The sequence below is a fragment of the Acinonyx jubatus genome, chromosome B4 (assembly GCF_027475565.1).
Source record: "Acinonyx jubatus isolate Ajub_Pintada_27869175 chromosome B4, VMU_Ajub_asm_v1.0, whole genome shotgun sequence".
Classification (NCBI taxonomy): Eukaryota; Metazoa; Chordata; class Mammalia; order Carnivora; family Felidae; genus Acinonyx; species Acinonyx jubatus.
The window spans coordinates 28,893,471-28,919,562 of NC_069387.1; the positions used below are offsets into that span (position 1 = coordinate 28,893,471).

The 26,092-nt window shown below is 36.3% G+C and overlaps 1 protein-coding gene across 4 annotated transcripts in view; it reads left to right on the forward strand.

The window, feature by feature from the left end:
* The window catches only part of LOC106977130 (coiled-coil domain-containing protein 7), a 144,594-nt gene that overhangs the window by 1,697 nt on the left and 116,805 nt on the right, over nt 1-26,092 (forward strand). For all 4 annotated transcript variants that reach the window (XM_053225490.1, XM_027073763.2, XM_015074644.3 and 1 more), the window contains 3 exons: nt 2,941-3,271; nt 4,490-4,582; nt 14,553-14,636. In XM_053225490.1, coding sequence (XP_053081465.1) covers nt 2,993-3,271; nt 4,490-4,582; nt 14,553-14,636 — 456 coding nt within the window. In that variant the 5' untranslated portion in view covers nt 2,941-2,992. The remainder of the gene's footprint in view (nt 1-2,940; nt 3,272-4,489; nt 4,583-14,552; nt 14,637-26,092) is intronic.

Here is a 26,092-nt window from a genome sequence, read left to right on the forward strand (position 1 = left end):
GCTTTTCAATTTTGTAAATTAAATTTTAGTTTCTGTATCACTTATTACATTACCTTTATTTAAAATATTATGCCACTATTAATATTAGAAAAATATAAATGGATATATTTTCCAACAGGGGACTTTGGCTTATGTTCTACAATGTATATATTTATTATTGTCAACAGTTTCCAAAACCATTGCATTCTTCAAATGAATTTTGAGTGACATGACATCAAATAATCTTTCCCAATATTTATTTGACTATGATATAAAAATTATGTTTGACAACTGTTTTCAATTAACTATGTAGTGTTTCATTACAACAATAAAGCAGTTGTACAGTTTGAGAATGAAAAATTTTCAGTGTTGTCAGAAGATATTTTTGCTGTATCATTCACTACCAAGTTAAAAAAAAAAGTCTTGATGAATTGTGCAAAATATTACGGATTTTTCATTTTTGAGTATTTTCTGTTTGTTTTTTCTCATACGTATTTGAGGCATTGTATTGCTGTTATATATATGTGTATATATATATATATATATATAATGTGATATATATTTTTTTAAATTTTTTTTGTAAGTAATCTAAACAGTAGATTCTTCTCCAGCTGTGTCATCTCTTGGTTAAAATCCTAATACATGTTCACATATAGAAATATTTGCATTTTGGAAATCCACAATTATATCAATAATTTTTATGTGCTTTCTGTGGTTTAACCTTAGGGATTGTGTCCGAAATAATTGAGAAATAATTAGCTTGTTAAAATGTTATTGTAACTGATTTCATTTATAATGTATCATATAATATTTATTTTTTGGTTTTTATTTTACTTCCTAAAATAGTCTATTATTTAGTGTTGATTTTTTATTTTGCATAAATGTGCTAACAGGATGCCGTTGACTTTTTCCATGCCAAATAAAAAAATATCTATTATTAGTCTATTAAAATTTATTAGATGACCCTCTCTATACTAGGTACTACTTCTCCAAAAATTTAATCATGTTTATATATTGTCAACAAATGCAGGCCTATATTTTCCCAATTTTCATAGGATTGGGAATTTAAATTCTTTAAAATATATTAATTTTTAATACTTACTGATGATGTGTATTTTACTTTATTCATGTTTGAGAATATGTGATAAATGCTGCTAATCTTTGCATCCATTTTTATTCTTCAGCTAGACTCTGCATCCAAAGAGCTTGCAATTTAGACAAAATATAGATTCCTTTAAGAAGAAATTTTATTTAAAACTTGGTGGCAATTGAATTCTTCCTCTTTTTTAGGTTATATGCTCTTTCCTTCTGAAAACTTTCAAATTTTTCTTTTTGAGGCTTTTATATTTATTTCATTAATTATGTTTTGTTGTTTATCTGTTTCCTTTTTGGTATTTTGTGAACACTTTTGATCTGTCTTTCCACTATCCTTAAGTCTGAGAAATTTATCTTTATTATTTATTCAAATATTTCCTCCTGTCCATTTCATATTTTTTTCCTCACTGGATCTTCTTTTATCTGGTTTTTGATATTTGTATAATTCTTCTATGTATCTCTTATTTTCTTTTTCATTTCTATCTCTTTATAGTTTTCTGCTGCTTTCTGGCAGAATATCTCACTCTGATCGTCATTTGCCTAATTTATTCTTCAGCAGTATTATTCTGTGATCAGTTATGTTTATTACATTTTTCGTTTGTAGTATTTCTACTTCAGTCTTTAAAAAAATACTCATGTACCTGTTTTGTGTTGCTAATATTCTGTTTGTGTGTATTTGTATATTTTTGGTTTGTCTTTTTTTTAAAACTTTTTTTTAAAAGCATGTATATATGTATGTATATATGCATATATGTATGTATTTATATAATTTCTACACCCAACATGGGGCCTGATCTTACAACCCCGAGATCAAGAGTCTCATGCTCTTCGGACTGAGCTAGCCAGGTGCCTCTGGACCTTTTCTTTTAGTTTTCTTTGTTTCTTTGTTTCTTTCTTTGTTTCTTTGTTTCTTTCTTTCTTTCTTTCTTTTCCTTTGCAAAGCTTGTATTTTTCAGGTGTCAAGTTATTTTTGCCTGTGAACTCATATGTCTTTGGGAGTGTCAGCTACTCTTGTCTAGTAATCTGTTATTATGAAATGATCAAAAAACAGGCCACAGTTTATGTCCCTCCCATCAAATTTAGGGAAATTTTTTTGTGTGTATTTGTTTCCTAGGGCTGCCATAACAAAATACCACAAACTAGGTTGCTTAAAACAATAGTAATTTATTCTCTTACAGTTCCAGAGTCTAAGAGTCTGAAATTAAAGTGTTTGCAGTGCAATGCTCCTTCTAAAGTTTCGAAAGAAGAATTTCCCTTGCTTTTTCCTAGCAAGGATGCTGGGAGAATTTAACGTTCCTTGGCTTGTAGCTGATTTACTCCAGTCTCTGTCTCTGTCATTACATGACCTTTTTCTCTATACATCTGTGTATCTTTGTCTTCATTTGGCTTTCTTATAATGATACCAGTCATTAGATTTAGGGCCCACTCTAATCTAGTATAACCTCATCTTAACTTGGTTACATCTACAAAAATGGTATTTTCAAATATGGTCATATTCACGGGTGCCAGGGGTTAGAACTTGAATATATTTTTTGGGAGGACCCAGCATGATTTTGGTGCTGCCTTGATATTACTCTGTTGTTACCCTGGGTCTAGGCTATTATTCCTATGCAAGTAATGATAGATATAAAACTCCCCATCCTAAATACTCATACATAAATCAGCCTTCAGTCACCTTTAAGGATTTCTCACAGGCTTTTTTTTCTTTTTCTTTTTTTTAAATTTTTTTGTTGTTATTTGTTGTTAGGAATGGTTTCCTCTCCATTTTGTGATTTCTGCAGTGCTGGTTTTGGTATTCACCATCTTCACTGCAATTGGTAATCCTGCCCTAATTTTTAATCTGAAATCTTAATGTTTTATTTACAGGGAGGAATACAATTTTTTCACCTATAATTTGGAAGTGAAGTAAAATAACAAAATGAAGTCCGCAAAACATCTGTCAGCCTCTAGTAATAAAATGGCAAATGTTCCAGATTTAACTTACAAAAAAGGAATATTTACTTCACCGTTGTCACCTAAACCAAAGGAAAAACATAGTGCAAAATTAGTACATGATAAACTTGAACCAATGGTCTTAGGATCTCCACCAGCAGGGGAATCCATCGTAAGATATGCTTTGCCCATTGCATCGAGTAAGACAAAGGAGTTAATAGCAGAAGATGAATTGATCAGGAAAATTACCAAACATCTAAAGATGGTAAGACACTTGTTGGTCCCTGTGTTTAGGGTTTCTATGACCATCCCTAGGCTTAGAGATTTGCTAGGAAGGTGCACTAGACTCAAAATATAGACCTACTGATGGCTAAGATCTAGTATAGTGAAAAGATACAAAGCAAAATCAGCAAAAGGAAAAGGCTTATGGAGTGAAGTCTGGGGGAAACTAGGTCCAAGATTCCTCTTACTTTAAAGTCACACAGGATGTGCTTAATTACTCCAACAACAAATTATGGCAGCACATGTGAAATGTCTTTTGGAGAAGCTCATTAGAGACTCAGTGCCCAGGGTTTTATTGGGGGTTGCTCATCTAGGTATTTTGCTTAGCATGTACCAAAGTTCCACACTCCCTGAAGGAGAGGGAGTTGGATGTTTAGCATAAACCACATTGAAGGAAAGCAGATGTTTAGCATAAACCACATTGTTTGTACAAACAGTTTAAGGACAATGAGCCACTGTTATCAGTGAATGATGGGAACACTCATGAAATCCAAGTTCTGAGGCAGCAGTCTAAGGCCAACCTTGAAAGCAGATCTTTCTAATGATAGTCCTTTCTGGCTCATTCCTGCTATGTTAACTCTTCTCAGCACTTTAGAAACTTTAGCTCTTAGTGTTGGGAAAAAAAAAAATCTCCTTTTTTTCTGAGTTTCTCTTTGCACAGTGATCCAGAATTGAATTATGAATGTACCACATACCAAATGAGACTAATGAGGGAGGTAGCACAAATATAAAAGAATATAGTTTTGTCAAATTTCCAAAATACAAGTTTGTTCAAAGTTTGAAGGGTCAGCTCAGAGAATTTCCTTAAAAAATTTATTGCTCTCTAGTTTACATTTCTATTTTGTCTGCTTCTTTTCAAAGAAGAAATTTGAGTCCCTCAGATTTTGAGGAAATACTTTGGTGATAAGTGGAGTTGATGCTTCAACTATTCATAGATCGCCTTTTACATGCCTATGAACACAGAAATGGGAGTCATAGGGACTTTCTTACAGAGTAGAGTTGAGGACTGTTTCTTATTATTTCTTCAGGGTGATATGAGATGGGATGTGAGATGGAAAGTTTAAGTTTATGGCACTGGTAGAAAGAAGTCTTATTGCTAAGAAGGTCTGACATGTTTTTAAGTGTTTTTTTACACTTAATAAATTTACATATAATTTACATAAAATTATTAAAATAAAAATTTGCTTTGATTTACTCATAGGTTGTTTCTACTTTGGAGGAAGCCTATGGTTTTAGCATTGTAGATGGAGAAAAATCAGTTGTGAAGCCTGAACATGAAGAATTAACTTTATCTGTAAGTGTATATAATCCTAATGTAGAAACATTTAACACTGAAAAGGGTTAAGATTTTCTTTTGGAGTCCATTTATGTTCTCAGAATGAATTCCCATCCATGAAAATGACCTGGTTAGGGAACTTGAAAGTAGAGTATTGATTTTTCTATCCTCTGCTAACACTTATCTTAAAGTTTCATTAAGACCTATCTGTATTTTAAATGTATTTTTATTGCTAGTGCCTGTTCTGTTTAATTCTTAAACATTTGGTTACTTGCTGGTTTTAGATGTATATTCTTTATCATGTTAAGAAAGTGTCCTTCTATTTGTATTTTGCTAAATAAAAAAACCCAAGAATTTATTGAATTTTAACAAATATCTGGTATATATAAATTATGTAACTCTTAACGTGATTAAGTATGTGGTTCTCCTTTAACCTATTGATGAGATGAATTATTTTACATGTTTCATAATATTCAACTGTACTTTAATACACTTGTAGAGTATTATTTTTCTATTTTATAATTATTTTTGTTAGTTAGGGATTGAGTTTGGCTCCATGTAATAAAACACCTATGTTGAGTCTTTCAATTCATGAACATTGTATGACTCTCCATTTGTTTCGGTCTTGTTTGATTTCTTTCATCACCATTTTGTAATTTTCATCATACAGATCCTGTACATGGTTTGTTAGATTTTATGCATTAATATTTCATGTTTTTTGGAACACTTTTTAATGGCATTGTATTAAATTTTAGTTTCCACATTTTGTAAGTAGTAGATAGAAATAATGATTGATTTTTGTATGTTGATCTTGTATCTTAAACAACCTTGTTCAATGTATTTTTTCATTCTAGTTTTTCTATAGATTTTTTGGATTTTCTACATGGACAATTATGTCATCTTCATATAGAGACAATTTTACTTCTTTCTATCCAGTCTGAATGCTTTTTATTTCCTTCTCTTGTGCTGGCTCTGGCTTCAAGTATTATATTTAATAATAGTGATGAGAGCAGATATCCTTGACTCATTATGACTGCTAATATCAGACAAGAGTGGAAGTTCAGTTCCCTGGTTGGTCTCAACATCATCACTCTGGTGGGGGAATTGGATGGCTAATTTTCACTGCCACATTATTTTTTAGTCCTATCGACACATGGATAGTGGGTGCAGCTTATTCTTGGTGTTTGGCTCAAGTAGGATAGGCATTGTCAAAAAGGTTTTGGTTATGCTAGAGACCCCCTTTTTACAGTCCTTTGGCTTTTCTTAGTTGTTGTGCTTTTTTTTTTTTTTTTTTTTTTTAAGTCTGTGCTTATTGGAAGTTCCATGAGTCAGGCTTTTCCAGTGTCCCATCCATTTTATTGTCAAATTGGTTTCCATACAACACCCAGTGCTCATTCCAAAAGGTGCCCTCCTCAATACCCATCACCCACCCTCCCCTCCCTCCCACGCCCCATCAACCCTCAGTTTGTTCTCAGTTTTTAACAGTCTCTTATGCTTTGGCTCTCTCCCACTCTAACCTCTTTTTTTTTGTTTCCTTCCCCTCCCCCATGGGTTTCTGTTAAGTTTCTCAGGATCCACGTAAGAGTGAAACCATATGGTATCTGTCTTTCTCTGTATGGCTTATTTCACTTAGCATCACACTCTCCAGTTCCATCCACGTTGCTACAAAAGGCCATATTTCATTTTTTCTCATTGCCACGTAGTATTCCATTGTGTATATAAACCACAATTTCTTTATCCATTCATCAGTTGATGGACATTTAAGCTCTTTCCATAATTTGGCTATTGTTGAGAGTGCTGCTATAAACATTGGGGTACAAGTGCCCCTATGCATCAGTACTCCTGTATCCCTTGGCTAAATTCCTAGCAGTGCTATTGCTGGGTCATAGGGTAGGTCTATTTTTAATTTTCTGAGGAACCTCCACACTGCTTTCCAGAGCGGCTGCACCAATTTGCATTCCCACCAACAGTGCAAGAGGGTTCCCGTTTCTCCACATCCTCTCCAGCATCTATAGTCTCCTGATTTGTTCATTCTGGCCACTCTGACTGGCGTGAGGTGATATCTGAGTGTGGTTTTGATTTGTATTTCCCTGATGAGGAGCGACGTTGAACATCTTTTCATGTGCCTGTTGGCCATCCGGATGTCTTCTTTAGAGAAGTGTCTATTCATGTTTTCTGCCCATTTCTTCACTGGGTTATTTGTTTTTAGGGTGTGGAGTTTGGTGAGCTCTTTATAGATTTTGGATACTAGCCCTTTGTCTGATATGTCATTTGCAAATATCTTTTCCCATTCCGTTGGTTGCCTTTTAGTTTTGTTGGTTGTTTCCTATTCAGTGCAGAAGCTTTTTATCTTCATAAGGTCCCAGTAATTCACTTTTGCTTTTAATTCCCTTGTCTTTGGGGATGTGTCGAGTAAGAGATTGCTACGGCTGAGGTCAGAGAGGTCTTTTCCTGCTTTCTCCTCTAAGGTTTTGATGGTTTCCTGTCTCACATTCAGGTCCTTTATCCATTTTGAGTTTATTTTTGTGAATGGTGTGAGAAAGTGGTCTAGTTTCAACCTTCTGCATGTTGCTGTCCAGTTCTCCCAGCACCATTTGTTAAAGAGACTGTCTTTTTTCCATTGGATGTTCTTTCCTGCTTTGTCAAAGATGAGTTGGCCATACGTTTGTGGGTCTAGTTCTGGGGTTTCTATTCTATTCCATTGGTCTATGTGTCTGTTTTTGTGCCAATACCATGCTGTCTTGATGATGACAGCTTTGTAGTAGAGGCTAAAGTCTGGGATTGTGATGCCTCCTGCTTTGGTCTTCTTCAAAATTACTTTGGCTATTCGGGGCCTTTTGTGGTTCCATATGAATTTTAGGATTGCTTGTTCTAGTTTCGAGAAGAATGCTGGTGCAATTTTGATTGGGATTGCACTGAATGTGTAGATAGCTTTGGGTAGTATTGACATTTTGACAATATTTATTCTTCCAATCCATGAGCAGGGAATGTCTTTCCATTTCTTTAAATCTTCTTCAATTACCTTCATAAGCTTTCTATAGTTTTCAGCATACAGATCTTTTACATCTTTGGTTAGATTTATTCCTAGGTATTTTATGCTTCTTGGTGCAATTGTGAATGGGATCAGTTTCTTTATTTGTCTTTCTGTTGCTTCATTGTTAGTGTATAAGAATGCAACTGATTTCTGTACATTGATTTTGTATCCTGCAACTTTGCTGAATTCATGTATCAGTTCTAGCAGACTTTTGGTGGAGTCTATCGGATTTTCCATGTATAATATCATGTCTTCTGCAAAAAGCGAAAGCTTGACTTCATCTTTGCCAATTTTGCTGCCTTTGATTTCCTTTTGTTGTCTGATTGCTGATGCTAGCACTTCCAACACTATGTTAAACAACAGCGGTGAGAGTGGGCATCCCTGTCGTGTTCCTGATCTCAGGGAAAAAGCTCTCAGTTTTTCCCCATTGAGGATGATGTTAGCTGTGGGCTTTTCATAAATGGCTTTTATGATGTGTAAGTATGTTCCTTCTATCCCGACTTTCTCAAGGGTTTTTATTAAGAAAGGGTGCTGGATTTTGTCAAAGGCCTTTTCTGCATCGATTGACAGGATCATATGGTTCTTCTCTTTTTTTTTTTTGTTAATGTGATGTATCACGTTGATTGATTTGCGAATGTTGAACCAGCCCTGCATCCCAGGAATGAATCCCACTTGATCATGGTGAATAATTCTTTTTATATGCCGTTGAATTCGATTTGCTAGTATCTTATTGAGAATTTTTGCATCCATATTCATCAGGGATATTGGCCTGTACTTGTCTTTTTTTACTGGGTCTCTGTCTGGTTTAGGAATCAAAGTAATACTGGCTTCATAGAATGAGTCTGGAAGTTTTCCTTCCCTTTCTATTTGTTGGAATAGCTTGAGAAGGATAGGTATTATCTCTGCTTTAAACGTCTGGTAGAACTCCCCTGGGAAGCCATCTGGTCCTGGACTCTTATTTGTTGGGAGATTTTTGATAACCGATTCAATTTCTTCGCTGGTTATGGGTCTGTTCAAGCTTTCTATTTCCTCCTGATTGAGTTTTGGAAGCGTGTGGGTGTTTAGGAATTTGTCCATTTCTTCCAGGTTGTCCAGTTTGTTGGCATATAATTTTCATAGTATTCCCTGACAATTGTTTGTATCTCTGAGTGATTGGTTGTAATAATTCCATTTTCATTCATGATTTTATCTATTTGGGTCATCTCCCTTTTCTTTTTGAGAAGCCTGGCTAGAGGTTTGTCAATTTTGTTTATTTTTTCAAAAAACCAAACCAACTCTTGGTTTCGTTGATCTGCTCTACAGTGTTTTTAGATTCTATATTGTTTATTTCTGCTGTGATATTTATTATTTCTCTTCTTCTGCTGGGTTCAGGCTGCCTTTGCTGTTCTGCTTCTATTTCCTTTAGGTGTGCTGTTAGATTTTGTATTTGGGATTTTTCTTGTTTCTTGAGATAGGCCTGGATTGCAATGTATTTTCCTCTCAGGACTGCCTTCGCTGCATCCCAAAGCGTTTGGATTGTTGTATTTTCATTTTTGTTTGTTTCCATATATTTTTAAATTTCTTCTCTAATTGCCACTCATTCTTTAGTAGGGTGTTCTTTAACTTCCATGCTTTTGGAGGTTTTCCAGACTTTTTCCTGTGGTTGATTTCAAGTTTCATAGCATTGTGGTCTGAAAGTATGCATGGTATAATTTCAATTCTTGTAAACTTATGAAGGGCTGTTTTGTGACCCAGTATATGATCTATCTTGGAGAATGTTCCATGTGCACTCGAGAAGAAAGTATATTCTGTTGCTTTGGGGTGCAGAGTTCTAAATATATCTGTCAAGTCCCTCTGATCCAATGTATCATTCAGGGCCCCTGTTTCTTTATTTACCGTGTGTCTAGATGATCTATCCATTTCTGTAAGTGGGGTGTTAAAGTCCCCTGCAATTACCTTATTCTTATCAATAAGGTTGCTTATGTTTATGAGTAATTGTTTTATATATTTGGGGGCTCCGGTATTCGGCGCATAGACATTTATAATTGTTAGCTCTTCCTGATGGATAGACCCTGTAATTATTATATAATGTCCTTCTTCATCTCTTGTTACAGCCTTTAATTTAAAGTCTAGTTTGTCTGATATAAGTATGGCTACTCCAGCTTTCTTTTGGCTTCCAGTAGCATGATAAATAGTTCTCCATCCCCTCACTCTCAATCTAAAGGTGTCCTCAGGTCTAAAATGAGTCTCTTGTAGACAGCAAATAGATGGGTCTTGTTTTTTTATCCATTCTGATACCCTATGTCTTTTGGTTGGTGCATTTAATCCCATTTACATTCAGTGTTATTATAGAAAGATACGGGTTTAGAGTCATTGTGATGTCTGTATGTTTTATGCTTGTAGTGATGTCTCTGGTGCTTTGTCTCACAGGGTCCCCCTTAGGATCTCTTGTAGGGCTGGTTTAGTGGTGACGAATTCCTTCAGTTTTTGTTTGTTTGGGAAGACATTTATCTCTCCTTCTATTCTAAATGACAGACTTGCTGGATAAAGGATTCTCGGCTGCATATTTTTTCTGTTTAGCACACTGAAGATATCGTGCCAATTCTTTCTGGCCTGCCAAGTTTCAAAAGAGAGATCAGTCACGAGTCTTATAGGTCTCCCTTTATATGTGAGGGCACGTTTATCCCTTGCTGCTTTCAGAATTTTCTCTTTATCCTTGTATTTTGCCAGTTTCACTATGATATGTCGTGCAGAAGATCGATTCAAGTTACGTCTGAAGGGAGTTCTCTGTGCCTCTTGGGTTTCAATGCCTTTTTCCTTCCCCAGTTCAGGGAAGTTCTCAGCTATAATTTCTTCAAGTACCCCTTCAGCACCTTTCCCTCTCTCTTCCTCCTCTGGGATACCAATTATGCGTATATTATTTCTTTTTAGTGTATCACTTAGTTCTCTAATTTTCCCCTCATACTCCTGGATTTTTTTATCTCTCTTTTTCTCAGCTTCCTCTTTTTCCATAACTTTATCTTCTAGTTCACCTATTCTCTCCTCTGCCTCTTCAATCCGAGCTGTGGTCATTTCCATTTTGTTTTGCATTTCGTTTAAAGCGTTTTTCAGCTCCTCGTGACTGTTCCTTAGTCCCTTGATCTCTGTAGCAAGAGATTCTCTGCTGTCCTCTATACTGTTTTCAAGCCCAGCGATTAATTTTATGACTATTATTCTAAATTCACTTTCTGTTATATTATTTAAATCCTTTTTGATCAGTTCATTAGTTGTTGTTATTTCCTGGAGATTCTTCTGAGGGGAATTCTTCTGCTTGGTCATTTTGGATAGTCCCTGGAGTGGTGAGGACCTGCAGGGCACTTCCCCTGTGCTGTGGTGTATAACTGGAGTTGGTGGGCGGGGCCGCAGTCCGACCTGATGTCTGTCTCCAGCCCACCGCTGGGGCCACAGTCAGACTGGTGTGTGCCTTCTCTTCCCCTCTCCTAGGGGCGGGATTCACTGTGGGGTGGCCTGGCCCATCTGGGCTACTTGCACACTGCCAGGCTTGTGATGCTGGGGATCTGGCGTATTAGCTGGGGTGGGTAGGCAAGGTGCACGGGGGCAGGAGGGGCAGGCTTAGCTCGCTTCTCCTTAGGTGATCCACTTCAGGAGGGGCCCTGTGGCAGCGGGAGGGAGTCAGATCCGCTGCCACTGTCGGAGGTTTGGCTCCACAGAAGCACAGAGTTGGGTGTTTGCGCGGAGCCAGCAAGTTCCCTGGCAGGAACTGGTTCTCTTTCGGATTTTGGCTGGGGGATGGGCGGGGGAGATGGCGCTGGCGAGCGCCTTTGTTCCCCACCAAACTGAGCTCTGTCGTCTGGGGGCTCAGCAGCTCTCCCTCCCTTTGTCCTCCAGCCTTCCTGCTTTCCGAGCAGAGCTGTTAACTTATGACCTCCCAGACGCTAAGTCGCGCTTGCTGTTGGAACACAATCTGTCCGGCCCCTCCGCTTTTGCCAGCCAGACTCGGGGGCTCTGCTTGGCCAGCGAGCCGCCCCTCCACCCCGGCTCCCTCCCGCCAGTCGTGGAGCGCGCACCGCCTCGCCGCCCTTCCTACCCTCTTCCGTGGGCCTCTCGTCTGCGCTTGTCCCCGGAGACTCCGTTCTGCTAATCCTCTGGCGGTTTTCTGGGTTATTTAGGCAGGTGTAGGTGGAATCTAAGTGATCAGCAGGACGCGTGGTGAGCCCAGCGTCCTCCTACGCCGCCATCTTCCCTCTCTCCTACAATGTTTTATTTTCTAGAGAATCCTTACTGTTTCCTTTCTGACATTTAGCATGAAAATCTAATCATTCACATTCTTCTAAGAACTGATTTGAGCAGGAACTGATCCATATTTTAATTAAGTTGAGTTATTGTATGATTTGTCTAACCCATAATCGTACATATTGCTGCTTCCCCTCAGGGGTTGATTTATTTGATCTTGCAAGTATTTTAGCAGGGAAGAGTTTGAACTCTGATTTTAAACAATTTTGGTTCATTCCTGGTAGAACTTCAAATACAATTACCACAAGAACATGCAGGATGAGATTCCTCTGGTTTTTAGTTCCTCCTTTTTATAGTTGTGTAATTGCCAAACTATAAAACATTTTGTTATCCCCAAAAGCTTCCTTGTATCCCACTTACAGTCAGTTCATCCTCCCACCCTGGCTCTAGACAAACACTGATCTGTCACTATGCTTTTACCTTCTCTAGAATGTCATATAAATAAAATCATATAATATGTAGTCATGTTATATATATATATATATATATATATATATATATATATATATAGCCTTCCCCACTTCATCATGTATTTGAGATTCATCCATGTTGTTCTGTATATCAGTAGTTTGTTTCTTTGGTGTGAAGAGTATTCCATTGTATGACTATCCCACAGTTTGTAATCCATTCACCAGTTAATAAACATTTAGGTGGTTGGATGCAGTAACTATTTTGCATGTAACTTTTATGAGTGAAGCTTCTGTGGACATTGTGTACAAGTCTTTGTGAGGATATATGTTTTTATTCATCGTGGATAGTTTCTTTGGAATAGGATTGGTGAGTTATAAATACGTGTTTAACTTTATGAGCGATTACTCATAAACTGTTTCCCAACATGGCGGAATAATTGTATGTTCCTACCAGCTCTCTGTGAGAGTTCTGGTGGCTGCACATTCTTACCAGAATTGGTATTGTCAGTCTTTTTAATTCTGACCATTCCTAATGGGTACGTAGGCCTCACTTTTCTGCCATCTTTATGGCAAAATTGAGGTGGGGAGGAGTTTGGTAGAAGAAAAATGTTTGGGTTCAGTGATTTGCCTTAGGAGCTTTTCTCATTCTAGTCTATCTGCCAGCTTAAATGGCTGTCAAAGGCTCAGCTGGTTTTTCTTCATACTCTGAATCCTGTTTGTCAATGGTAGGCCTGCTTTTTGACGTGGCTGACTTGGCACACTTGGCACAACTAGGCCAAGTGCTCTTCTTTCTCCACCATGCTCCCTTTAGGTATGGATATGGCTTTGGTTCTTTGCTCATCTGCAAAGTGTTCTGTGGAATTCAATTCATCACGTTTTCCTTATGTCCTCTCCTTTTCAATATCCTCAAGGAAAAACATAATAATTTGTAGGTGACTAACAGTCTGTATTATACTGGTATTTTACTTGTCTTACAGCACTGTTGTCATAATTTTTGATGATTTTAATATCCATGTAGAAGATCTTTCCAAATAATGTGGTCTCTTAGTTCACTGAATGATCATTCACTCTAATGATCTTATCTTCTATGTCAGCCACTAACCAACAAGATGATATCCTTTAGTCTTTGTCATAACCAATCACTGTTACTTTTCCATAATTTAAGTTTCAATCATCTTAATTTCTGGTCACTACCTCTTATCTTTCCCACTTAGTCTGTCTAATATTCTGACTCCAAAAGTCCTTTGATTCCATTAGGAACTATAATCCATTGGTCCTATTACATTTTACTGTCCCAAATACTTCTTCTATTCTTACTTACCTCGCTTAAATTCCATGTTCCCTTATTATTATTGCTCCCACACATAGGTACTTAACTCTCTTGCCTTGTCATGCTTTATTGATTTTATTTTGTTAAACTGCAACCCTGATCAAATCAATCCCTGTATTTGTGGCTTCTAAATCTGAATAGAAGATGGTCCTCAAGCATGTGTATAGTCTCATATTTATGATTAGTAACTCTAGTTCATTCATTTTCCTGCTCTCCTGAATGACTAATTCAGTTTTCCCACTCTTCTATATGGGTATTGATCTTTACCATGACAAAAAAAATATATGAGCGTATGAGTATGTTTTAAAATGTGACGTTGAATAACATATTCCTCATGGAGAACACTCTATGAGAATCCTAACTGTATATAAGCATCTAGATTTGTTTATCATAGGTTATCTCTGATTTACAAATTACTGCTCTACTATAAAAGATTTAGTCATTGTGACTTTTTTTTAAAGTCATTGTAACATTTTAATCTGTCACTATTTTTTCCTCAAAGTCTTCATTTGCTTATTGAGGGTGAAAGACTATAGCTCTTGATAAGTATACTTATATTCAGAAGTTATAATTAGCATTAATTTTCTAACACAAAGAGATATTTATAAGGTATATACAGAATTGCTACCTTTTTTTGGCTGCTCATAAATTTCAGGAGTCTAAATCTGGGATGCTTGATTTTCTACAACTATGTAGAGGAGAATGAGAAGAGATGCATAGTTGGGTATGTCATTCATGGGCCACTCCCCAGAATGTACTCTCTTCCACTTTCTGGGAGAATTTGCTAGTATAGCATTTGGAGCACAATTTCTTGTCTTATATGTTTGAAGGGACATAAATTATAGACAAAAATTATTTTTAAAAGCAAATGTACTAAAATATAGATGGGTATGCATATGGGTTCTGAAATTAAAAGTAACTTTGTTTTATTCTTTTCAAAAGGTTGGGGATGATCTGAATTCATTCTTGATATGTTGTTCACAATTTGCAGCTCAGTTAGAAGAAGCAGCTAAGGAAGAACGTCATGTATGTATTCTGCATAAATTATCGAATCTAAAATATCATTTATTGTTTTAAATTATTGGTACTGTTAATAAATTTTATACTAATACATTTTATATTTATTAAAAATTGCTATTAAAATAATTATAGTGGTAAAATATTTTAAAGCTATGTTGGTTGTTTGAATTTAGATGTAATATCATGTAGCAATATTAGTCTAGATACAATGCCTTAATGAGTTACAATAGGCATTAGAAAGTATTATTTTTTTTTAATTCTTAACATAGGCACTTAGATCTGTGAATTTTCCTTTAAGTACAGCATTGATAGAGTCATTGGTATTTTCATATTTACAGATGAAAATATAGTATTAATAGTATTTTTATTTTAGTGTTTTTAATAAGGTAAATTATATTACAAAGGCAATATGTCATAATTAATGAAAATTTTAAAAAAGACATGCATGAAGAAAACAAAAATTTGTTGTGGCCTGTTTACATAAGGATTTTTATGCTGAGTTAGTTTTCTTCTATTAGTTTATTGAGGTTTTTTTTTTTTTTTAACCATCAAGGAGTTGAATTTTATCAAAACCTTTTCTTGAATCTATTGAGATGATCATGTGGTTCTTGTCCTTCATTTGTTTATGTGGTGTATTACATTGTTTCATGTTATTACAAATAGTGAGCCAGGCTTATGTTCCAGACATAAATCCTACTTGTTTTTACCTTTTAATTTGCTTTTGAATTCTGTTTGCTAGTATTTTGTTTAAGATTTTTGCATCATTATTAATCAGGGATATTGGTCTGTAGTTTTCTTGTGTCTTTGTCTCGTTTTGATATCGGGATAATGCAGGCCTCATGGAATAGGTTTGGAGAATTCCTCCTTTTTGATTCTTTGGGAGAGTTTGAGAAGGGTTGGTGTTTTAAATGATAGAATGCCCCAGTGAAGCCATCTCGTTCTGGATTTTTCTTTGTTGGGAGGTTTTTGATTACTGCTTCAGTTTCCTCACTAGTTATAGATCTGTTCAGATTTTTAAATTTTTTCATGGTTTGGCCTCAGTAGGTTATATGTTTCTAGGAATTTATCCATTTCTTCCAGGTTATCCAATATTTTGGCATATAATTGTGTATAGTAGTCTTTTATGATCTTTTGTCTTTGAGCAAAGTGGACATCATTGTAATATATCCTCTTTCATTTCTAATTTTAATTATTTGAATATTCTCTTTTTTTCATAGTTAATCTAGCTAAAGCTTGTTACTTTTGTTAGTCTTTTTTATTTTTTTAAGTTTATTTATTTTGAGAGAGAGGGAGAGACAGACAGACAATGTGAGCAGGGGAGGGGCAGAGAGAGAAACCCAAGCAGGCTCCACATTGTGAGGCAGAGCCTGATGTGCTTGAATTCACGAACTATGAGATCATGACCTAAGCTGAAATCAAGAATCAGAGGCTTAACTGACTGAGCCACCCAGGCATCCCCTTGTTAATCTTTTTAAAAACCACTCTTGGTATCATTTTTGTTTCCTATCTCTATTTCATTTATCTCTGCTCTAATATGTATTATTTCCTTTCTTTTGCAAACTCTGGCTTTAAACAAATTTTTTTTTGTTCCTTTAGATAAAAGGCTATTGTTTGTGATCTTTTTATTTATTTAATTTATTTTTTGAATATTTATTTATTTTTGAGAGAGAGAAAGAGAGAGGGACAGAGAGAAGGGAATAGAGAATCCCAAGCAGTCTCAGCACTGTTAGTGCAAAGTCTGATGTAGGGCTTCACCTCAGGAACCATGAGATCATGACCTGAGCTGAAATCAAAAGTTGGATGCTTAACCAACTGAACAACCCAAGTGTCTCAGTTTGTGATCTTTTTAAATGTAAACACTTACCACCATAAACTTTTAGTACTGATTTTTGCCAAATCTCATAGTTTTGGTATTTTGTGTTTTGTTTTCATTTATCTTCAGATATTTTCTAAATTCCATTATGATTTTTTCTTTGATCCATGGATTGTTCAAGAGCATGTTGTTTAATTTTCACATATTTGTGGATTTTTTTGTTTTCTTTCTACTATTGATTTCTAATTTTATACCACTGTGTTTAAAAAGATGCTTTGTGTGATTTTGATCTTAAAATTTGTTAAAACTTGTTTTGTGTCCTTAACATGTAGTCTGTCTTGGAGAATGTTCCATGAGTGCTTGAGAAGAACATGTATTTTGCTGTCGTTAGGTGGAGTGTTCTGTATATGTTTGTTATGTATATCTATTTTACAGTATTGTTTAGTCCTTCATTTCTTAAAAATTTTTTTTTTATGTTTATTCATTTTTGAAAGAGAGAGACAGAGCACAAGCAGGGGTGGGGCGGAGAGAGAGAGGGACACAGAATCTGAAGCAGGCTCCAGGCTCTGAGCTATCAGCACAGAACCCGACGTGGAGCTTGAACTCCCGAACCACGAGATCATGACCTGAGCTGAAGTCAGATGCTCAACCGACTGAGCCACCCAGGCGCCTCTAGTCCTTCATTTCTTATTGATATTCTGTCTGATTGTTCTTGCCATAACTGAAAGTGGGGATATTGAAATGTCCTAATATTATTGTGTTGCTGTCTGTTTCTCCCTTTAGTTCTGTTAGTGTTTGCTTCACATATTTGGGTGCTTTAATATTAGGTGCATATATATTTATAATTGTTACATATTTCTAGTGAACTGGCCCTTTTATCATTATATATATCTTTCTTTTTTCTTTATTTTTTGACAGTTTTGTCTTAATCTCTATTTTGTCTAAGAATGGCCACCCTTGCTCTCTTTAAGTTCCTGTTTCTATGGAATATCTTCTTCTGGCCTTTTGCTTTGAGCCTGTGTGAGTTCTCAGATTTAAAGACAGCCTCTTAGGGGCAGCATATAGTACTTGTAGGAGATGCTTACTATTGCCATTTTGTTTATGCTTTCTGTTTGGTAGCTTTTGGTTCCTCTTTTTCTCTCTTGGTATCTTCTGTTGTGTTTTGTTGATTTTTTTGTAGTGATGTATTTTGATTCCCTTCTTGTTTCCCCTTGTTTATATTCTATAGTTATTTACTTTGTGGTTACCATTGCAATTATATAAAACTTATTAAAGTTACAACAATCTATTTTAAACGGATAACAACTTCAATTACATATAAAAACTCTACTATTTACATCCCTGCCTCTCCTACTTTATGTTATTCGTGACATAAATTGCCTCTTTTTACATTGTATGCCCATTAAGTTTATAATTAGTTTTCATCTTAAAAAATTCTGTACCAAATTTATAAGTGATTTATTTGCCTGCTTAAGAATACTACAGGATATTTGTTGATACGTTTATATTTGTAAGGGAATTTTATATTTTTGTATGGTTTTGTGTTGATGTTTATTGTTATTTCTCTTCAACTTTTAGGACTCCTTCAGGGTTTCTTATAAGGAAGGTCTAGTGGTAATGAATTCTTTTCAGCAGTTCTTTTTATCTGGGAAAGTCCTGATTTCTCCCTTATATTTGAAGGATAGTTTTGCAAGATATAGTATTTTTGTTTGGCAGTTTTCTTTCAGTGCTCCCTAGTAGCCCATAATCTAATGGTTAAAAATTTGCTGATGATCTGGTATAAACTTTCTTATATGTAATGTGTTCTATTTTTCTTGCTGTTGACAAGATTCTATCTCTGTGACTTTTGACAGTTTAGTATGATGTATCTCAGTATAGATTTATTTTGATATTTTCCTAATTGGAGATCTTTAAGCTATTTGAATTTGTATGTCTATTTTCTTTTCAGATTGGGGAAATTTTTATCATTTCTTCAAATAAGTTCCATGCCTGTTTCTTTTTTCTTCCTTCTTCAGTTCCCATAATTCATATTTTGTACCATTCCATGGTATCCCATATGTCCTTTAGGCTCTCTTTATTTTTCTTCATTCTTTCCTTTTTTTTCCTTTTCTGTCTTGATTATTTTGAAGATCTTGTCTTATAGTTTTCTGATTCTTTCTTCTAATTGGTCAAGTCAGCCGTTGCATTCCTGTAATGGATTTTTCAATTCAATTATTGTATTCTTTAGTTCCAGAATTTCTGTGTGGTTTTTCTTCATAGTTTTTATTTTTTTTCTTGATATTCTCATGTTTATGTATGGTTTTTCTCATTTCCTTTGGTTGTCTTGTGCTCTCTTTTAGCTCATTAAGTATCTTCATGATGACAATTTTGAATTCTTCGTAATTCATACCTTTCTGTTTCTTTAAAGTTAGTTTCTGGAGGGGCACCTAGGTGGCTCAGTTGGTTGAGCATCTCACTTTGGCTTAGGTCATGATCTCACGGTCTGTGGGTTTGGGCCCCATGTAGGGCTCTGTGCTGACAGCTCAGAACCTGGAGCCTGCTTTGGATTCTCTGTCTCCCTCTCTCTTTGCCCCTCCCCCATTTGTGCTCTTTCTGTCTCTCAAAAATAAATAAACTTAAAAAAAATGATTAGTTTGTGGAGATTTAATTTGTTTGAATGTGCCATGGTTCCCTTTTTCTATGTCTTGTTACTTTTTGTTGTTAGAATTTTGGCATCTCTTCCAGACTTTGTGGTCTGATTTCCTATAGGGAAGACTTTCTCCATTCAGCCTGCCTAGATACTGGAGGCTTCTTAGGCCCTTTTTGGGTAGGCATTCCCTCTGGGTTTATGTGTGTAATCTTTGAGGCAGGTACTCCCAGTGGTGCTGTTATAAATTTCAGTAAGGAACTCCACCTAGTGTCTATTTTTGGTACTGCAATCTCTGGTGCTTCATGTACTCTGGTGAATGGTTGATGGTCTTAGTTCTCAGAGATTCTGGCACCCTATTGCTGTCAATTCTTGGATAGAGGCAAGAGGGAAACTGGCCATTTGGGCAACCTCCTGGCTCCCAAATCAGAGTGTTGGAATATGTGTTCTACTCCTTTCCAACAGGAGTTTCATGTTGTTTCATGTTGATGTGGTTGGTCTTGTCCTTGCCTAAGGTACAGGAAACGTTAAAGTTTAACTGGTTTTTGGACTTCTCAGAGGCATTTGGTTTGTTCGATGTAAAATCCCTGTCTTTGTGTGGGAAGGAGGGTTTCAGGCTTCATATTCACTATCTTGCTGACAAAGTCTTATTTCTTTAATGAGGAATGATATTAAAAATGCCCAGTGATTCTGGAGTGTGTTTGCTTTTATTCTGTTTCAGCAGACAGAACTACGAAATGTATACAGGTATGCACACATACCATATACATAGTTCACGTGCTCATATTTCTACATAAAAATAAAGTGCACATGTACACACACACACACACACACACACACACACACGAACAGACACATTTAGAAATCTCAAAATCTCAGAGACACCTTTAATTCTAGTTTCTCACCTCAGGGCTTGTTCTTGCCTTCCTCAATTTCATATGTATACTCCTTCTTTCCATAGTGAGAATCCTAACTCTTAACATCAACACATTTATTCTTTTGCTCAACCTTATAATACGTACAAGATTGTTTAAGGATTTCTTGTTATATCACTATAAAAACAAATCTACTAAAGAGATTTCATGATTTCTTTTATACTATCCCCCTACCTCATCCCTTGGCAGTACTCTTTCCCAAGACTGAGTATAAGGTGTATGTTAAATTCTGTATTCATGAGTTACTTGGATTAGTTCTTTTTTCTTTTTCCTTACTAGTTTTACCTATTTGAAGGCAAAAACTCTAACTCAAAAATATATGTATATACCCTCATGTTCATTGCAGCATTATTTATAAGAGCTAAGATATAGAAGCAACCCAATGTACATCAATAGATGAATAGATAAAGAAGATGTGGTATCTATATGCAATGGAAGATTACTCAGCCATAAAAAGAATGAGACCTTGCCATTTGTGACAACATGAATGGACTTTGAGTGTTTTATGCTAAGTGAAATAAGTTAGAGAAAGACAAATGCCGTATGATTTCACTTATATGTGGAATCTAGAGAACAAAACAAATCAACAAACAAAGAAAAAACAGAAACAGCCATAAATATGGAGAACAAACAGGTGGCTGCTAGAGATGATGGGAGTAGACAAAAAGGAGTAAAGGGGAGTGGGAGTTTCCAGCTTTAAGTTATGTAATGAATAAGTCAGAGGGATGAAAGTTAAAGCATAGGAAATGGTACTGTAATCATGTTGTATGGTGACAGATGATAGCTACACTTGTGGTGAACATAGCATAATATATAAAATTGTCAAATCACTATGTTGTATGTCTGAAACTAATGTAACATGTGTCAATTATACTTTGATAAAACCAGAAATACTATGAGATGTTTTTTTGGAGAGAGAAAAATAATCCAGAGGAAAGGTCTGAGTAACAAGTAGAGCAACCTACATGATAAATGTAGTAAATATTGAATAAGTGTATATATGTATATGCATGTAATATAAATATATATTAATAATCAAATCTTATGGATTAGAAAATATGATAGAATAAAAATGCATGATAATTATCACGTACATCAGGAGAGAACTTAGACTTGGAATTAATTGCAATTGAAATATAATCTCCTTATTTGGGAGAATAGTAATGACTTTAATAAGTTAGGTATTCCTATTAAAATTTCTTTTTAAAAAATATATGTTATGTGTCGAATTTTTATCCTAGTAGAGGAAAATTGAATGACAAAAAAAAAATCCAAAAGATTCTAAAAAAAGAGAGAAAAAAATAATTAGAAAGTAGATAATGGAAATAAATCTAAATATGTCAGTAAATATACCAATTAAAGGAAAAAATTTGGTTAAAAATGAATTTAAACTATATGTTTACTAGAAATATATTAAAGCATAAAAATACAGAAGTGTTGGGGCGCCTGGGTGGCTCAGTTGGTTAAGTGTCTGACTTCGGCTCAGGTCACGATCTTACAGTCTGTGAGTTCGAGCCCCGTGTCGGGCTTTGTGCTGACAGCTCAGAGCCTGGAGCCTGCTTCAGATTCTGTGTCTCCCTCTCTCTCTGCCCCTTCCCCACTCATGCTCTGTCACTCTCTGTCTCAAGAATAAATAAAAACATTTAAAAAAAATAAAAAAAAATACATAAGGGTTGAAAGTGAAGAATTAAAGAACAGAATACTTAGGGAAAGGTTTAACCAAGGATATGAGATATCTGTACACTAAGAACTATAAGATATTGATGAAAAAAATTGAAGAAAGAAATAAATGGGGATATATTTGGTGTTCATGGTTTGGAAGAATAATATTGTTAAAATGTCCATGCTACTCCAAACAGCCTGCAGATTCAGTGCAACCCATATTAAGATTCCAATGATATTTTCTCACAGAAATAGAAAAAAATCCTAAAATTTGTAAGAAGTGACAAAAGACCCCAAACAGCCAAAGCAATCTTGAGAATAAGAACAAAGCTGGAGGCATCAGTCTTCTATTTCAAACTATATTACAAAGCTATAGTTATCAAAATGGCATGGCATTGGCATAAAAGCACGTAGATTGATGGGAAAGAATAGAGAGCCCAGAAATAAGCCCATACATATATGGTCAATTAATATATGACACAGGAGCCAGGAATATACAGTGGAGAAAGGATAGTCTCTTCAATAAATGGTTTTGGGAAAACTGGACCCTTGTCTTACACCATGCACAAAAATCAACTCAATATGGATTAAAGACTTGAATATAAGACTTAAAACAATAAAGCTCCCAGATGAAAACTTGGGATAAGCTCCTTGAAGTCAGTCAGTCTTGGCAATGATTCTTTTGCATGTGATATCAAAAACAAAGGTAACAAAGCAAAAGTAAACAAATAAGACTGTATCAAACTAAAAATCTTCTGCACAGTGAAGGAAACCATCAACAAAATGGGTGAAAATGTTTGTAAAGCACATATCTGATAAGGTGTTAATATCCAAAGTATATATAGAACTTCTATATATATTGGGGGGAAAACCCAAACAGTCCGATTAGAAAATGGGCAGGGGAACATTTTTTCCAAAGAAGACATTCAAATGGTCAATATGTACATGGAAAAGTGCTCAACATCACTAATCATTACAGTAATGTAAATCAAAACCACAGTAAGATATCACCTCATACTTGTTAGAATGACTATCATCAAAAAGACAAGCTAACAGGATTGGTGGTCAACATGGCAGAGAACTAGGAGGGCCTGAAGTTCCCTCGTCCCTCAACCACAGCAGTGTTGAGGCCAGAGGACTTGGAATTCCAAGAGTCTGGGCTGCAAAGTGACAGAGACATCTCCAGGGGCCCATTGGACAACTTGGCAGTTCATAGGTGTGTGATTGTGAATGGGAAGAGACAAAAGGGTGGCATAGGCACAGAGGGGAGGGATCCCCTTCTGCAGAGAGACAAAAGGAAGAGAAAGAGAGGTTGTACAAGTGTAGGATTGTATTTGGACAAGAGAAAAACCATGGACCAGGGATTGGAAAAAATGGAGATAGTTCCAATTTCTAACTGTGGGACTTTCTCCAGACTGGGGCAAGCTGCTCTGTTCACACACCTTAGGGGGGGGGGGCAGGGGAGCCAGCCCTGGGCTCAGTAACTAGCTCAGAGGTACAGTCTGCAGTTGGAGAGTATAATCCCCTCCCTTGAGTGCTGTGGGGAGAAGGACAAGAGCCATTCCAAGGACAAGGACCCTGCTTGTGTCCGCCAGCCAGAGGCCCTTTATCAGCTAGGTGGAGTGGCTCTACCCTGGAACTGGAGCACACAGTACAGGATCCCTTAAGACATGGGGGTTCAAATCTCAGCTGAGCACCTAGGAGGCACCAGAGACTGTGGATCAGGACAAACCACCTTGCTTGTGCCGGCACAGCATTGTGAGAAGCCAGATGCCCTTTGTGGGTGGGGTGGAGTGGCACTTTCCCTGAACCAGGGAGTGAGGAGTGGGATCCTTTAAGACATTGAGGTTTGAACCTCATCTGATGACCTGGGAAGTGCGGGAGACTGGAGTGAAAAAAACTGGCTTACTCATGCCCCTGAAAGCACTGTGAAGATGGCCTAAACAAAGTGGCTTGGGACAACCCATCCAGGGAGGAGAGACTGGCATGTCACCATTTTTCTCCCCATCACCAATGATGTGGGGCTTCAGGGAAAGGACAAGGGGCCCACAGTGGAGGTGCCTACAGTGGATGTGCCTACACCAAACCACGCCCCTTGGTGCCTGGTAACTATGTATCTACCAGAGCAAGATTGATACTTACCAACCAGACAGCCCCTCCTCCAGACCAGCCCAGACACTGGTTCCAAGGCATCCAAGGCACCCAGCAGTTTTGCATTTTCTGATTTAATTCTTGGTCAGTTCTTGATATATACACACACACACACACATATATATATATATATATATATATATATATACATATATGCATATATATACACACACATATATATACATATAAAAATACACAAATATATATGTATGTATATATGTGTGTGTATATATATTTATAAGTGTGTGTGTGTGTATATATATATGTGTGTATATATATATATATATGTGTGTGTGTGTGTGTGTGTGTGTGTGTGTGTGTGTGTGTGTGTATTTTTTCCTGTTCTTTTTCTTTCTCATTTCTTCTCTAGTCTGGTTATTCTGGTTGTTGGTTTGTTTAGGCAGACATAATCTCTTTTGTGTCTCCTCCTTTATTTTCCTCTCTCTCTCTGGAGTAAGCCATATAGTTTCTCTGCCTGGTCAGTTTTCTTTTCTTTTTCCCTGCCCCTGTCATTTCTCTCTTTGTAAGGGATAAGGCTTCTTCCACCACCAGCTCCTCCTTTTTTTTTTTTTTTTTTTTTTTTCCAGGATTACTTCAATGAACAAATCAAAGCACACCTGATGGAAGGTCCAAACCACCACTATGAGTAAGGAGATAAAGCAACCAGAGTCAAAACAACAGAGAGCACATAACACACTCCAAAAACATCTCCTGAAGGGTCAGGGCCTAGACAGCATATGACCCCTTTTTAATATAGTTGCTCACAGGTGCAGGACACAAAACAAGCTATTAAAACACATAAGGGAGAAAAAACTAGCCAAAATGATGAAACAGAAGCATTATTCTCAAAAGAAATTCCAGGAAGAAATGACAGCTAAAGAATTGCTCAAAATAGATAAAACAATATATCTGATCAAGAATTTAGAATAATACTTATAAGATTAATCACTGGGCTTGAGAAAAGCATAGAAGACAGTAGAGAATCTATTGCTGCAGAGATCAAGGAACTAAAAAATAGTCATGACGAATTAAGAAATGTTGTAAATGAGGTGCAAAATAAACTAGATGCAGTGACAGGATAGAAGAGGCGAGGCAGAGGGGAGACTGAGTGAAATAGAAGATAAAATTATGGAAAATGATGAAGTTGAGAAACAGATAAAAAAATACTGGACCATGGGAGAATTAGAGAACTAAGTGATTCAATGAAATGTAATAATATCCATATCATAGGAGTTCCAGAAGAAGAAGAAGAAGAAGAAGAGAGAGAGAAAGGGGCAGAAAGTTTACTTGAACAAATTATAGCTGAGAACTTCCCTAATCAGGGGAAGGAACAGACATCCAAATCCAGGAGGCACAGAGAACTGCCTTCAGATATAACAGGACTAGGTCTTCTCCATGGCATATCATAGTGAAACTGACAAAATACAAAGATAAAGAGAGAATTCTGAAAGCCTGTAGGGACAAATGGGCCTTAACCTACAAGGGTAAATACATAAGGATAGTAGCAGACCTATCCACTGAAACTTTGCAGGCCAGAAGGGAGTAGCAGGAAATATTCAATGTGTTGAATAGGAAAAGTATGCAGTCAAGAATCCTTTATCCAGCAAGGTTGTCATTCAGAATAGAAGGAGAGATAATGGCTTTCCCAGACAGACAATAATTGAAGGAGTTTATCATCACTAAACCAGCCCTGCAAGAGTTCCTAGGGAGGACTCGGTGAGTGGAATGTTGTAAAGACTACAAAGGACCAGAGACATCACCACAAGCATGAAACCTAGAGATAACACAGTGGCACTAAACCCATATCTTTCAGTAATAACACTGAATGTAAATGGATTAAATGCTCTAATCAAAAGACATAGGGTATCTAGGGCACCTTGGTGGCTCAGTCAGTTAAGTGTTTACTTTGGTTCTGGTCATGATCTCATGGGTTCATGAGTTTGAGCCCCACGTTGGGCTCTGTTCTGACAGCTCAGAGCCTAGAGCCTGCTTCAGATTCTGTCTCCCACTCTCTCTGTCCCTCCCCTGTTCACACACCAACACTCTGTTTCTCAAGAATAAATAAAGATAAAAAAAAATTTAAAAAACAGGGTATCAGAATGGATAAAAATCCAAGATCCATCTACATGCTGTCTACAAGAGACCAATTTTAGACCTGAGGACACCTTCAGATTGAAAGCAAGGGGATGGAGAATCATCTATCATGCTACTGGATGTCAAAAGAAAGCTGGAGTAGCCATATTTATATCAGACAAACTAGATTTTAAACTAAAGG